General features: G+C 39.9%; 1 protein-coding gene across 10 annotated transcripts in view; it reads left to right on the forward strand.

Annotated features, from left to right (window-relative positions):
* Nucleotides 1-9,295, forward strand: part of KCTD18 (potassium channel tetramerization domain containing 18) — a 55,510-nt gene extending 46,215 nt beyond the window's left edge. For all 10 annotated transcript variants that reach the window (XM_017876295.1, XM_017876321.1, XM_017876305.1 and 7 more), the window contains 2 exons: nt 4,985-5,087; nt 7,632-9,295. In XM_017876295.1, coding sequence (XP_017731784.1) covers nt 4,985-5,087; nt 7,632-8,145 — 617 coding nt within the window. In that variant the 3' untranslated portion in view covers nt 8,146-9,295. The remainder of the gene's footprint in view (nt 1-4,984; nt 5,088-7,631) is intronic.
* The last annotated feature ends 6,564 nt before the right edge of the window (nt 9,296-15,859 follow it).

Genomic DNA, 15,859 nt, shown 5'->3' on the forward strand with positions numbered 1-15,859 from the left:
CTCGAAAACAAAACAAAACAAAACAAAAACTGTATCAGCTGTTCTTCCTTCAGGTGTCGTGCCAGCTCCAGTTCTTCTTCCTTTCCTCAACTTTGACCCCTCACTTTCCTTCCTTTTCCTTCCCAGTCATACCCCTTGAGCAGGCAGGATGACAGCTTTCTATTTTATATTTAATTTACTTTGAGACACTTATGCTCAAGTTGGAGAACAAACTCCGTGGTGTTCTCTGTGTCTCTGTTTGTGCCTCTGGACTGGCAAGATGTCCAGGAGCCCACTGACTTAGAAAGCTGAAGGAGGGCTGGGCATAGTGACTCATGCCTGTAATCCCAGCACTTTGGGAGGCCAGGGCAGGCGGATCATGAGGTCAAGAGATTGAGACCATCCTGATCAACATGGTGAAACCCCATCTTTACTAAAAATACAAAAATTAGCTGGGCGTGGTGGCACGTGCCTGTAGTCCCAGGTACTCAGGAGGCTGAGGCAGGAGAATCGCTTGAACCCAGGAGGTGGAGGTTGCAGTGAGCTGAGATCGCACCACTGCATTCCAGCCTGGAGACCGAGTGAGACTCCAATCTCAAAAAAAAAAAAAAGTGTGAAGCAGAAAACTGGGATCAATACCTTTTAAAAAGCATGTGACCGATTTTATCCATTTTGCAAGCACATAAATGAGGCATCATTGTGATTTAGCAAAGTTCTGGAAGGCCTGTGAAAATCTATAAGATAGGAAACAGAAATTAGAGAAAAAAATATTGGAAAGGAGAAGAAGAGTCATTGTTATTTGTAGATAATGCCTTTTTAGAAAACCCCAAGGAATCAGCTGAAAATATTGTAAGTGCTAAATTTAGTAGGCTAAACTAGCTGGATACAATATCAGTATACATGGATCAGCAGCTTACCTATGATAAATCAATTAAAAGTTATAAGGGAAACTCCCATTCACTATAGCAATAAGCAAAATATAAAATAACTAGGACTGTCCTCAGGACTGACTACCCAAGAAATGCTTAGATCTTTTCTGAAGAAAACTGCTAAAATGTATTTATCCATTCATAAAAAAGAAGACATGGAGATAATGGTGAGACATACCATGATCCTGAGTGGGAAATCTGAATATCATAAAGATGTCAGTTCTTCTCAGATTAAATTATAGGTCTATCAAAATATCAGTGGGACTCTTGGAATCTTGAAGAAATGATTCTAAAATTCCTCTGAAAGAATAAATAGGTAAAGTAGCCAATAGCATTTTGGGGAGTAGAAGTAATTAGGGGGATGAGTCTAGCTCTGTTTGATAGTAAAACATGCTATAGACCTATAATAATAAAAAGCATGTGCCTCTGATATAAGAATAGAGCAGAGATCAAGGGTAAACACCAGTAAAATTAGTAAAAGTACTATGTGGTAAAAAAAGTATTAGATATCAGTATTTTAATAAATAGTTGAGAAATATGCTTGGGAGGAAAAACAAAACTTTAACCTCATTATTTATCAAAATAGTCTCAGATGGATTTATGAAAGAAAAAAGAAAATGTAAGCAAATAATTGTTTTCTTAATAGGGAGTGAAATTAAAAGCTCAAAAATCGTAAAGACAAAGATTAATAAAGTTAGTTGCATAACATTTAAAGTATTAGGAACTTTAAAACAAAAAATGCTGGGCATGTTGGCTCACACTTAAAATCCCAGCACTTTGGGAGGTCGTGGCAGGAGGGTCACTTGTGGCCAGGAGTTTGAGGCTACAGTGAGCTATGATAGTGCCACTGTACTCCAGCCTATGCGACATAGCAAGACCCTGCCTCTTAACCCATTTATTCCTGAGGTTGCAATTTTTTGAATTTTTGCAATCAGACCTTGGTGATGACCTTGGGCAGTAGGATATAAATAACTCCCATATGCTTAGCATTCCAGTAATGGAACACTAGGCATAAATGTTAAACACAAAACAAAACAAAAGCAAGAAACGTTAAAATTATAAATAAAATTTAAAGACTAATAAAAAACAAGGATAAATAATGTTGCATTAACTGGACAAAGTATATCCTTAATAGAGAGAAGGTTTACTAAAATTGATTAGAAAGGCAGCCACTACTACAAAAAAAAAAAAAAATTACAAGCTTCATGACCATAAAATTCCCAGAAAAAGAAATAAACATGTAGCAGGAGGTTCAACTTCATTCCTTATCAATGAAATATACATTTAATAAAAGTAATTTTTATATACCAGATGAGTAAAGATCTCTCATTAATTCCTGGTAGGAGTAAAATTGATGTAACTTTTGGAAAGTAACTTGTTAGGTCACATCAATAGCATCAAAATTGTTTCTATTCTTTGACCCAGTAATTTTACTCCTTGGAATCTGTCTTATCTATGTTAAGGACATAAATGCAGACAAAAGCTTAGGAACAGAAATGTTCTCTGGCATTTTTCATAATAGGGACAAAGTGAAAACACTTTAAATGTCTAATGATTGAGGATTAAATATATTTTGGCACATCCACAGAATGGAATATAATAAAGCTATTAAAGTTATTTTAAATAACTTTTTGCATAGATGAATGCCCATGATAAGAAATGATAAAAAGCAGGAAATAAATGTAAAGTGTATCATATGAGTAGAAAAAAGACTGGAATGAAACATATTAGTCTGTCCTGAGCCAATGATTCCTGGTCTTCTAATTAGGAGTGACTTTGATTCCCTTATATATGCTTTTCTATATCTTCCAGGTTTTGTACAAGGGATGTGAATTACTTTATAGTCAGGAAACAAAAGAAAGTTTTTAAACAAATTGTGGTGTGTATCCATACAGTGGAATACTACTCACCAATAAAAAGAAATGATCATTGCTGCATTCAGCAACATGGATGAATCTTAAAGCATCATGCTAAAGAAGCCAGACACAAAAGGTTGCATTTTGTATGATCCCATTTATATGACATTTCAGAAAAGGCAAAACTAAGGATGGAGGGGACATTGATTGCTAAGGGGTATAAGGAAACTTTTTGGGGTGATAGAAGTGGTCTACATCTTGATTATGACTATGGGTACATAACTATATCCATTTGTCAAAACTCATTGAAATGTGTACCTCAAAAGGATGAATTTTATTTTATGTAAATTATATCTTAATAAATCTGATTTTTTTATATAGTTTTTTTTTTTTTTTTCTTTTTGAGACGGAGTCTCGCTCTGTCACCACAGTGCTGGGAGTGCAGTGGCCGGATCTCAGCTCACTGCCAAGCTCCCGCTCCGGGTTATGCCATTCTCCTGCCCTCCAGCCTCCCGAGTATTGAGAATATACTACAGGCGCCGCCACCGAAACTCCTGAACTATCCAATTGTAAGACTTGAAACCACAAGCCCCGGATAAAGGTTTTTTGTATCATCTATATATATATATATGTAGTTAGAGACGGGGGTATATATCTTCTAATGAAGTGGTTAGCCGGATGGTCCTCGATCCTCCTGACCACCCTTCTCCGGTCGTGATCCGAACATTGGCCTACAACAAAGAATTTTCCTGTCTCGTGATATACCCAAATTGAGAGAGATGTACTCCGGCTTTCAACCGCACCCCGGCCAATAAATCTGACTTTTAAAAAAAGCAAACTTAATGGACCAGATTTCGGAATGTTTTTATAGTATGTGTAGGTTTTGGAGTGTGATCAAGTGGTTCCAGAAAGTTAATATTTTTAAAATGAGGATCATAGAGTTGAGTATCAGATATGTCTATTATTATAATGATTTATATGCCCAGCTTGCTAAATTGTTATTGTTACCAGAACTTTAATAAGAAGACAACACCAAATCCATTATTGGGACTTAGATTACTCCAAGCAATTTTTATTCAACATAATTCTTTGAGCTTTTTTCATGTGTATATATTTATGCTGCTTTTTAAAAAAAAATTGAGATGGAAATTCACATAACAGAATTAACTAAAGCATACATTTCATTGGTATTTACTACATTCACAATGTTGTGCAATCATTACCTCTATCCAGTTCTAAACATTTCATCACCCCAAGAGGAACCCCCTAAGTGGTCACTCCCCACTCCACTGTCTCGCACAGCCCCGGGCAACCAGCAGTCTGCTTTCTGTCTCAATGGATTTACCTACTCTTGATATCTCTACAAATGGAACAATACGATATGTGACCTATTATGTTTGGTGTTTTTCACTTAGCATAATGTTTTCGAGGCTTCAAGAATACATGTTTTAGCTTTTAATAAAAAACATAACACATTTAAAATTAAAATGAATTTGAATGGCATTTTTGCCTAACTCACTAGCTCAGATTCTTGTTGGAAAAGGTGGTTATTGGGTGGTGATATCTCATATTTGTACAGTGGTTGTCATTTTCAGAGTAGTTCACAGAGTTCCCCTGATGTGATGTCACAGCAACCCAGTGAAGCAGACAGGGCAAGTGTTACAACCCACCACCTATACAATACTTACACTACTCCCTACGACTATGACTGAGAATAAAGGTACTTGACAGTTTTTGAGTGCTTAGTCCGTGCTGGACCCTGTTCTAAGCACTTTGCATTTATTAACTCATTTAATCCTCACAATGGTCCTTCAAGGTACATAATCTTATTGTCATCATTTCATAGCTGAGAAAATTCAGGCACAGAAAAGTAACTTTCCCAAGGTGACATGACTAGTGAGTGAGAGATGGAGATTCAGACCCACATAGGTTTTGCTGGAGCCTGAGCCCTCACTCTCAGCTGCCCTAAGTGTGCATAATAACCTGCTGAATCTTCTCAGCTAATTGGTGGCAAAGCTGGTGGCCAGCTCTTCCTGACCCAGGTCGTGAGCTGCGTTGCTCCCTGGCCCTAGCTCCTCGTGTGAGCGCTTCCTGCTCATGTTGTGCATACCTCCCTTTGCCAAACGGGAGGAATGAACCTCAGACTCTGGCAGGTCTCAGTGTTGCTCAGCATTTTGCAGTGGATGGTAGCTGTCTTAATTATCTCTTTTTACCTTCCAGGTGTTAGCTACTGGCGGGTGCCTCATGAGCTGATAGAGTGTTGGACTCTAGAAGAACGGCCTTTACTTGGAAGCCTGCGTCACATGGCTCCAATTCGAAAGAGGTTATCTATGCTGTGTTGATTATTTGTTTTGTTTTTTAATTGCTGACATTTTTACTGCCTTTGTGAAGGGGAAATCAATAATAATTCTTGACCTTACTAAGCTTATTAATCACCTATTTGAATATTCTGTCTTACCATCAAAATATAGATCTTGGTAAATATGAAGTTACCAAAACTGTGTAAAAAGTGGGAATAATTCTTTGTAACTGCATGTGTAACATGTTGTTATTGAGAGACTGTGATTCTGAAAATGCTAGTGGACACAGTGGGAATGCTGTGGTAAATATTTTTGCGCCACAGAAGTGAAATCCCAGGCTTTGTTGACAATAGTAAAAAAAAAAAAATCTATTTCGACTTAGTGCTTGAAATTTCTTGTGGCTTATTCTGAGTTCCTTTCTGTTTCCTATTGCCACAAATAGCACTTTTATTTAATGGTATTTTCCTGTGTTCCATGAAATTATTAGCATTAAATTCACTCCACAGCTGTGTCTTTCACTGTGTTTTAAATACATTTAAAATCACATTTTTTTTTTCAGTGCCTGGGTTTTCTTCATGGCCTTCAGCTGTTCTGATTTCTTGATCACATGTTCTACAATTTAATTGAGTACCCCTATGGAATCTCAGACTACTTTCTTACGTTTGCCCTCTGCGTCTTTCACTGAAATGCAGAGATGCTTATTCAGTTTTTAGTACTTAACCATCACTTGTCAAAACAGATCTTATTTCTGAAAAGCCATAATTTTATTATCATTTATTTTGCCTTTTGAGCCTACAATTAGCAAATATATTTTGAGTCAAGAGCAGTGGTTCTCAACTAGGGGTGATTTTGCCTCCCAGAGGATATCTGACAATGTTTGGCAACATTTTTAGTTGACACACTGTGGGGTGGGAGTTGCTACTTGCATTTGGAGGGTGGAGGCCAAGGATGCTGCTAAACATCCTACAGTGCATAGGGCGGCCCCCAGAACAAAGAATGATGTGACCAAAATGGTAATAGTGCTGAGGCTGAGAAACCTCAGTGTGGAGTCTGGTGGAAGACGTAGACGGAAAACAAAGCAGGCAGGAGTGGTTTACGGAGACCCTCCTCTGTGTTATCTTCCCTCTACAGGTTTACGAAGCATCATTTTTGATGCATCAACAGGTTAACGATGACGATGACTGAGAAGCACTTGTAAGGTCCCAAGGAGCCATCTGGTCACCAGAGAAAATGTTCAGTAGGGATTTAGGGTTAAATATATTATATTTGCATTCTTTGCTACAGATGCCAATTTTCAAATAACCGTGTTATTATGATCCCATTTCCAAGAATGGGAGTTCACTAAGTTGTAATCGCCTCTAACAACACACTGATGCTATGCAGACTTGTAAGAGAGCAGTGAGAGGATTGCAGTCACCTTTCATGCTCCGGGTGGTCCTTAGGAAGTGAAGCTGAAGGAGCAGGCAAGGTTTTGACAATGATTGACAGTTTTAAGGTCATTTAAAAAAATGTTCCCCCTGTAGGCTTTTTATAATGAATGGTAAACTCAGTTCTGGAATCTTTGAAAGTTTGTCCATGACTATTCTAGCTGTCCCCAAAATGGGTTCCAAAGAATGCAAATTTTACTGGCCATCAAAGGTTTCACTATAGAATGATTGGGAAATACAGATATCTTTAGTATAGGCCTTTCATAATCATTAATATGTTAACATGAATTTTAAAACTTCAGGAGGAGAAAAAGATATGCAGCAGTTTATTAGTTTTGCATTGCTATGAAGGAATATCAGGCTGGGTAATTTATAAAGAAAAGAGGTTTATTTTGACTCATGGTTCTGCAGTCTGTACAAGAAGCTTGGGGCCAGCATGTGCTTCTGGTGAGGCCTCAGGAAGCTTACAGTCATGGCAGAAGGTGAAGGGAAGCAGGTGTGTCTCATGGTGAGAGACAGCAAGAAATGCCAGGCTTTTAAACAGCCAGCTCCCACGTGAACGAACAGAGTGAGAACTCACTCCTTACCATGGGAGAGGGCACTAAGCCATTCGTGAGGAATCCTCCCTCATGACCCAAACACCTGTGCCAGGCTCCACCTCCAACATGGGGGATCACATTTCAACATGAGCTTTGAAGGGGACACGCAGCCAAACTATATCAGGCAATATTTTTAATATTTATTTGATTGTGAAATTTTTTTTTTCTTCACTAAATCTTTTTAAACTGCAGTTCTGGGAAAAACAATTTGTGATATTTCTGGTTATCCTGTAGGTCACATCATGATACTTGGGAACAGGGTGATATATTGTATAATTCTTATGTAACGTGCCAAATTTTAATTTGCCGGTATTAATATGTGTGAGTTTACATAATTTGTATTCAAATCGAGACCAGTCTTTTGTAAACTTGCTTACTGACCTTGGTGGGAGATGAGAGATGAGGTAGGTGCCCATAAACCTCTTGACTCTTTAATTCTTGACCCAAACCTTTCTGATAACGCTGAAGGTAAACTTTGGAGATGTTTTCATGAGTTACTAAAACTGTACATGTGGAAAATGACATGCTTCTGTATTTCTAGGCGACTGATAACGTTCAATGAAGAGGACGAAGGTGTGAACTGTAAGACTGGTCCTAAGCCAGTTAGATTTTTGGGCCCTTCCACAAGTACCCAAATCAAAGTCAAGAACTCGGCCTCCGTCACGGTGTCTCCAGCCAGTGCCGTCCAGACGTCGGCTGGGGCGACAGCATACAGGTTTCAAAGTGGTAGCCGCAGAAGGGCAGCTCAGCGCTCTGCACCTAGAGCCACGGCCCTGGAGGGCACAGGGGCACCTGGGCATCCTCAGGCTTCCCTTGGGGCTGCGAGCGCTGAAAATGGAGGCACGCACTTACCTCCAGCTAAGGTGCTACTTTCCGACAAGAAGCCTACAACCCAGCGGGTGATAAAGCTAAAGAGGACTCCGCTGTGCGCCACCGCGCCTTCCCTGGCCACCCCCACGGCCGCGAGGCAGGCCAACTCCCTCAAGCCGCTTACCGGCGAAGCTGCCCGTGCCTTGGGAGTGCGGACTGAGAACAGGAAGGACAAGGGAAATTGATGAAAGTGGTGGACTTGAAATTTCCCGTTCATCTCCCAAAGCTTTCAACCCATTTGATGCAAAGAAGTGACACTTTCTTAATGCAGTAAAGGGGAAGCTTAGGTTTATGTTTAGGATTCTATTCCTGGAATTGTGTGAGCCAGGAATGGAGGAGGGGAAACTTTCAGTGGTTAAGGCTCCATTTCTCATTTTCCCAGCTTTTAAATGATTATTTGTCTATGGACAGTTTGAATTTCTGGTTTTCAGTTTATTTTTTAATGATTAATTCGTATTAAGGCAACAAGACAGTACAACAAAATAATCTCTAGAGAGGTCCACTTTGTTGCTGAAGTAAACGCTACTTGTTGCAACCCGAGGATGGGCATGAGATTTGGCCTTCGGTATTCCTGTCTGGCAAAATGGAGGAGGTGATATTAGCGGTTCCCTGTACTATATCACAGCCAAGAGAGATTAGAGAGAGAAAATGTAGATCAAAGTGAGCTGCCTACAAATTACTCTGTCTCCAAAGACAACATGAAAAGAAATGATGGGGAGGAAAAAAACCCACAGATTGAATTCGCACTTTGACTCTCACTTAATTGAACTATTTTCTTTCCTAGATTGGCTTTTCTTACTCTTTTCTGTTAGTAGATTTATTTACAAACACCACAAGAAGATTTCTTGGGACAAGAATTATATAATACATCTTTGAAGTAAATTGTTAAAATATCCTATTTTAATTTGAATAGTGAAGTTTTGAAAATACTTTGAAAAAGAGAAGTAAAAGTTTAACTTTTTAACTAAAGTTAGTATTTGTTTTCAGAAATGACCACTGAAGATTCATTCTGATTATACAATATGATTTTATGCATAAAATTTCCATATAACTTGAATTTAATATTTTAAACAGAATATTTTGATTAATCCTCTATTTTTTCATAACTATTCAGTTGTGTGTGTTTATTCTTAAATGTTATGTTTTGTAATTGGATCACATATGTCTACTTTCAGTGAGAGTTTGCCTTCACTATGTTAAAAAATAAGCTCATAAAACAGGGTACTTTTTATTCAAATGCTTATCATTGTACTTGCATTGCTTTGAAAGAGTAAAGTAAGTATATTCAAAACATTACCTTTTACAAAATCAAATAAAACTTTTCAATAAAAGTGGCATTTTCTGTGTCTGTACTTTTAAAGCCGTGGAGCCCTTTAGTAGTTTGAAAACTTATTATTTACGTTATCCATTTTCACTTACAAAATTGCTTTCTTGTGCAGATAAAGCATGAAATAACTAAATCAATTTTGGATAACTAGATAGCTTGCTTACTTTGCTAGAAAAAGTGATTACTTAATTGAAGATCCATGACTGTCCTGTGGAATACATAAAATATTCAGTCACTTTTGAAAATGCTATTATAGAGAATCCAGGCATTGTGGAAATCAAAGACCATAGTGAATTTTCAGAACTACGAATCTGGACATTATCAGTATTGCTTGATTTAGGACATTTTGAGTTGCTGGACAGGAAACATGTTGATGATTAATCATGGGTGATTCTGTTGACATCCTCCTTTTCTTTGCATCAAGTAGTTTAAGGGAAATCTATTCAGCACACTTAGTCATTGTAAGAGGAGTGACTTTGAATATCTACTGAAGGCTGGGACAGCTGCAGTAGGGAAGGGGAAGATACACCCTTATGGATATCAGGAGTCAAAGTCAAATTCAGCATGCTCGAGTAACATAAACATTACTTGGGTGTAGTTTCCTGGTGGCTAGCTTCACTTTACATGGAAAAACATTTTCTTAATACCAGACTGTGCAAACACTGAAAGCGTTGGTAATTCATCATAACCCGATTGCTCTTCCAAAAAAAAAAAAAAAAAAAAAAAAAAAAGAAAGCTTTATAAATAGTGGATTTGAGGGCCGGGCGCGGTTGCTCAAGCCTGTAATCCCAGCACCTTTGGGAGGCCGAGACGGGTGGGGGATCAGGAGGTCAGGAGGATCGAGAACCATCCTGGCTAAAACGGTGAAACCCCGTCTCTACTAAAAAATAGCAAAAAACTAGACCGGGCGAGGTGGCGGGCGGCTTGTAGTCCCAGCCACTCCGGAGGCTGAGGCAGGAGATGGCTTGAACCAGGAGGCGGAGCTTGCCAGTGAGCCGAGATGTGCCACTGCACTCCAGCCTGGGCCGACAGAGCAAAGACTCCGTCTCAAAAAAAAAAAAAAAAAAAAAAAAAAAAATATAGTGATTTGAGAAGTAGGTTTATAAAGTTGGATCAGGAGGCATTTAGAAATACTTAATGATTAGTAGGATATTTAAGTCTTGTTCATATATTTAAAAAAGGTTAGTGACTATACCCTTTCACATAATCTGTGTTGCAAACAGGTTTGCCCTGATTAAAACTGGTTAGTTGTGTCATGGATAGCCTAAGGCTGGCAGTGGGAACCTAATGAAGGATTTGTTTTGTTAATAATGCCTTATGTTAGAATTTAGCAAGTATTTTCACATATGTGATTTCATTGCTTTTTACATTTCTTTCAAATTTTCAAATTTTAATTTTATAGTGACAGGGTCTTGCTCTGTCACCCAGGTTAGAATGCAGTGGCACGATCTTGGATTACTGCAGCCTTCAACTCCTGGGCTCAAGCAATCCTCCTGCCTCAACCTCCGGAGTAACTTGCTGGGACTACAGGCATGTACTCCATACCCGGCCAATTAAAAAATTTTTTTTTGTAAAGATGAGGTCTCACTATGTTGCCCACGGTGGTCTCAAACTCCTGGCCTCAAGCCATCCTCCCACCTTGGTCTCCCAAAGTGTTGAGATTAAAGACAAAGAAAATGAGTTTCAGAAAAGTTAAGGCTACACAATAGGGAATGTACACATTTTAGCCCCATTATCTGATTTCTGCAGAACCACACCGCATCACTGAAAAGCTAGAGGGAGGAAGTAAAAGTGTGAATTTCCTCAATATTTGAAGTTTTTGAGCAGGAAAATATTAGATTATGTGACTGTCTCCTACTAAACAGGGACTGTTGCTTCTGTCTCTCTAGAGTCTGGTACACAGCAGGCCTTTAATACATTTTTGAATAGTCGAGGGCCACCTCCTATCTCCAAATTATTTTAGAAAATGTATCTGATAGCAATCTTCAGAGGGTGTGGAAACTGCTTTTTCACCTTGCAGTTCCCCTTTGTTCCCCTTACTGTCAGGGTAACAAAGGAGGTGCTTTTGAAAATTCCTTGATACAGTGAATATTGCTAATGACCACAATTACTATTGGTAATGACCGTAACAGTGATGTAACTTTTCACGTTGTTTGAAGTAATTTAGAGACATGCATCACCAGATCCCAGAGACGTCCATGGCTGATGCTTCCTGACTTTTCCAGAGGGGAAAGCAGAGGTCTGGCCTCCCTGCTCCTAATTCAGTGCATCTCCTGTGCTGATGTAAGTTCTTTTTCATTCACAGACTGAATCCCATTGCTTCCTTAGCAAGTGCTAACATTAAAAAAAAATTGTTGATTCACTTTCCAGTCCATGGTTAAATACAGTATAATGACTGACCAGCTATACCTTGACTTTTACAGCAGGAATTAACATACAAGCACGTTTGGCTTTACTTGAGAAATTGTTCCTAGAAAACCTTTGATTTAAACGCATTTTGAATGTGCACAAGGCCTGTGGTGGCAAGCTGTTCGGTAAAGGGAAGAATGCTGACATTTACATGAGTATGAGATCACCTTAGACAGGATTATGTTACATCTGCAGGCCCTTTCAATAGCTTTGATCTGTATTTGGTAGGATGTTGGTTGGAGACTAAATAGAAAGTATGAACTTGGTAAAACATAGGGAAAGAGCTTCTATTATAGCAAATGAAAAGTATTTTCAAATGACTTACATGTGTGTTTTGAAAGTTAACCAGGAACTTTTAATTATGAAAATTCTGTCTTTTCCATATGTTGAAACTCTCTCTTGAAAACTATCAACAAGTTGCTGATTCCCCAGTCAGGAGACAGTGAGTGGATGAGTGGTTCTTTGTGGAGGGCTGCAGTTAGTATGCAGGGTTTCAAACGTGTAGGACGGCCAAAAACAGAAACATCATAAATAGCTAACAGGAAAAAAAAATTGCTTTCCAGCTGTTTCCAGAATTTCATATTTCAATTTGGTTGGTGGTGCAGTCTCAAAGCAGCCATTTTCACTTACATTCTTCTCAGCCTCATAAGAGACATATGGTTTACATTGTTAGAGAAAAGCTAATTTTTCTTTGTTCACATGTGTTGCCTCAGACAGCCCATACATGTTTTATATTTGCTAGCTAAATGGCTTCTGATGTAGGCTGTGGCTAAGACAAATAGAATTTCATAGTAACTGTCAGTCAGTATTCTGTCCTGCTTGTTTATTTAACAGCTTTTCATTTTATAACATTGTTTCTCATGCTTTTCATTTGCTTCTTCCACCCTAAAACCCTCATTGCCTTAGTAAAATTCTGCTGAGCTCCAGGTATGAACTGGGGGGCCTGGGGCTTAGAAGAGAGACTTGTTTCAAAGAGAGAGCCTGTCATGGAAAGAAAAAGGTAGAATATTTGCTAGTGATGGGAAAAGGCAAACTGCCTTCTGCCAAGATTTCTTAAAGTTTTGAATAGTTTTGTTTCAATAGCAGCTCTTTCAAGAATCTATTCCCTCATTTCCTGGTGTGGAAGACCTGGGGATTCGGTTTCTATGTAGATGACACTAGTAGTCCAGGGACATCAGAAATTGTACATTTAGACCCAGCTATAGGTCACACAGTCTGGAGTTGGTCACCGAGGCTGAACGAGCCAAGAACCCAGCATAGTTGGAGGAATCAAGGAAACATGTCCTGGCTCATCTACTCAACTTCTGTCTCCTTTCTCTAAACCCCTGTACCCTCTAGATCAGGGTTTCTCAACAGTGGCTTTATTGACATTTTAGACCAAATAATTCTTTATTGTTAGGATTATACTGTGCATGATAGGATGTTTAGCAGCATCTCTGGCTAGCACTCCTGCCCCAGTCGTGACAATCAAAAATATCTCCAGACTTTTCCAAATGTCTCCTGGGGTCGGGGGGGTGCATCTATTATCCCCAGTTGAGAACCATTGCTCTAACTGGGTGACTTAACTTGAGCAGGTTAACTGCCTCTCCTAATCAGGGGCTGTGGATTAGCAAGAAAACATCGGAGCTGTCAATCATAGGCAGGAGTAGAGCCATGGGAATTGACGGGGAGGGTGATACAGAAGGAAGGATGTCTCGCTTTTAAAAACTCCATCCTTTAAGCTCCCAATTACATTTCTGGTTTTGGCATAAAATTTGGAACATTTTCACTTGCTGTTCTGACCAAGCGACTACCTAATAAAAGCTAAGATGTACTCTTCTAATTGTTTATAAACTTATTTAATATGCTAACCCTATGATGCAGGTGGGCATTATCATCATCCCCATCTTACAGATGGAGAAACAGAAGCACAGAGGGCTTAAGTGAGCTGTCCAGCTGCTAGCAGAAGGCAAAGCTAGGATTCACATCCATGGCATGTTACTCCAGAGTCTGGGCCCCTAAGCACAATGCTAGGTCTGCTCTTATAGGAGCTTGCTACTCCTATTCCCAGAGATGAACTAGATAGGACTCAAGTCTTCTGTATGCTGCATAGCTATAGCTATTTATTCTATTGATCAAACACTTTTTTTTTTTTTTTTTTTTTTTGAGACAGTCTCACTCTGTTGCCCAGGCTGGAGTGCAGTGGCGCAATCTTGGCTCACTGAAACCTCCGCCTCCTGGATTCAAGTGATTCTCCTACCTCAGCCTCCCATGTAGCTGGGATTACTGGGGCCCACCACCAAGTCCAGCTAATTTTTGTAGTTTTAGTAGAGATGGGGTTTCGCCATGCTGGCCAGGCTGATCTTGAACTCCTGACCTCAGGTGATCCACCTGCCTGGTCCTCCCAAAGTGCTGGGATTACAGACATGAGCCACCGCACCTGGTCTGGTCAAATATTCTCATAGAGCTTACTAAGGATATGTTGGTTATCAATTCATTGCCTCTTGCTTCCAAATCCACTCTTTATTGTGCTGCCTGTGATACTAGAGCTGGACCCTGTAAACATTTCTCTCACCAGCTGGCATGATGTTAAGCTTTGTCATTGGTGGGACACTGCAGAAGGGCCCTCTTCTTCCAGGTTCAGGGTGCAGCCCGGGTCTGGCTGCTGCAGTGCTTCGTCCCAGTGTGGGATATCCAGTGGCTTTCACCCTCAGCGAGCACTGCCTTGTGCAGCTTCCTTTTGAGTGGGCCTCCCTGCTGGCTCCACAGACAATTCAACAACACCCCTGTGTGTGGTTTCCAGGTGAGTTTTGCTGGTGTTCCAGCTGGAGTCCCAGCAGGTTTAATGGCACCCCTGCAGGTGGATTCCTGGTGAATCTGAGTGGCTTCCAGCTTGCCAGCTCCAGCCTGCAACACCTCAGCAAGCTGCTCCATCCTCCAGTGGCTATAACTGCGCCCTCTCCAACAAGGCCCAGTGTCAGCCTTGAGGGTGGGGGAAAGCTCTTCCAAGTGTATTTGTTTCTTGGGTACTTTGTCTCGTCTCTAGTAGTGACTAGTCCCTGTATCAGCGATTCCTGTTGTCTTCAGAGTTCTTACCCTTTAGTAGCTAATCTCCCGTTACTAGTTATTTCTGTCCATCTATCTTCCCCATATACATCGATAAAGCTTCCCTAGCAAATTACTCTGTGGTTACTCTCTCCTGCCTGGGATCGATATAAAGTGCCAGGATTATTCCTAATGCTTTGCAAATATTAACTATTCAATCTTCATAACAACTCTGTGAGGTAGTTCCAGTTACTTGCCCCATTCACCTATGGATAAACCAAGGTAAGGAGATGTTTAGAAATGTGCCCAGGTTTAAACAGCCAGGAGGTGGTGGAGCCAGTGCTGGAATCCAGACAGGTGGCTTTGAGGGTCGGTTACTTCAGCTGCTCTGCTCTCTTCTCCTGTTTTCTCCAGGATTGTTTTACTGGGTTACTCTGCACAAGTCATTTAGACTCCAGAATTTTCTGGAGATATTGGAATTGGTTACCTATTCATATCTTCTCTCTCTTCTAATCAGTGTTCATTGAGTGCCTACTATATGTCAGGTGTTGGCAGAGGAGTAATGATGTTATTGGCTGACTTGTTACACAATGATGGTAACTTACAGAAAGTGCGTTCTTTCAAAGGACTAGGAACAATTAAATTGAATTCAAATCTAAGTATCTGAAGTTAAAAACAGGATAGCTGGGCATGATGGTTCAAGCCTGTAATCCCAGAACTTTGGGAGGCCAAGGTGGGCAGATTGCCTGAGCTCAGGAGTTCAAGCCCAGCCTCGGCAGCATGGCGAAACCCCATCTCTACTAAAAATACAAGAATTAATCAGGTGTGGTGGCACGTGTCTCTAGTCCCAGCTACTTGGGAGGCTGAGGCTGGAGAATCGCTTGAGCCCAGGAGGTGGAGGCTGCAGTGAGCCGTGATTGTACCACTGCACTCTAGCCTGGGCTACAGAATAAAACTATCAAACCTAATCAACCACCAAAAAAAACACAAAAAAAAAGGACAGAAATGGATATCTTTGTTTTTTCTTTTGTTTTTACGCGCTATTTCTTTTGTAGAAGTTCTTTGGCCATTGTCTCACAGTCATGCTTCTGATTTATTTATTTATTTATTTATTTATTTATTTATTTATTTTTTGCCAG

This window comes from Rhinopithecus bieti, unplaced genomic scaffold (assembly GCF_001698545.2).
Source record: "Rhinopithecus bieti isolate Rb0 unplaced genomic scaffold, ASM169854v2 scaffold_980, whole genome shotgun sequence".
NCBI classification, from domain to species: Eukaryota; Metazoa; Chordata; class Mammalia; order Primates; family Cercopithecidae; genus Rhinopithecus; species Rhinopithecus bieti.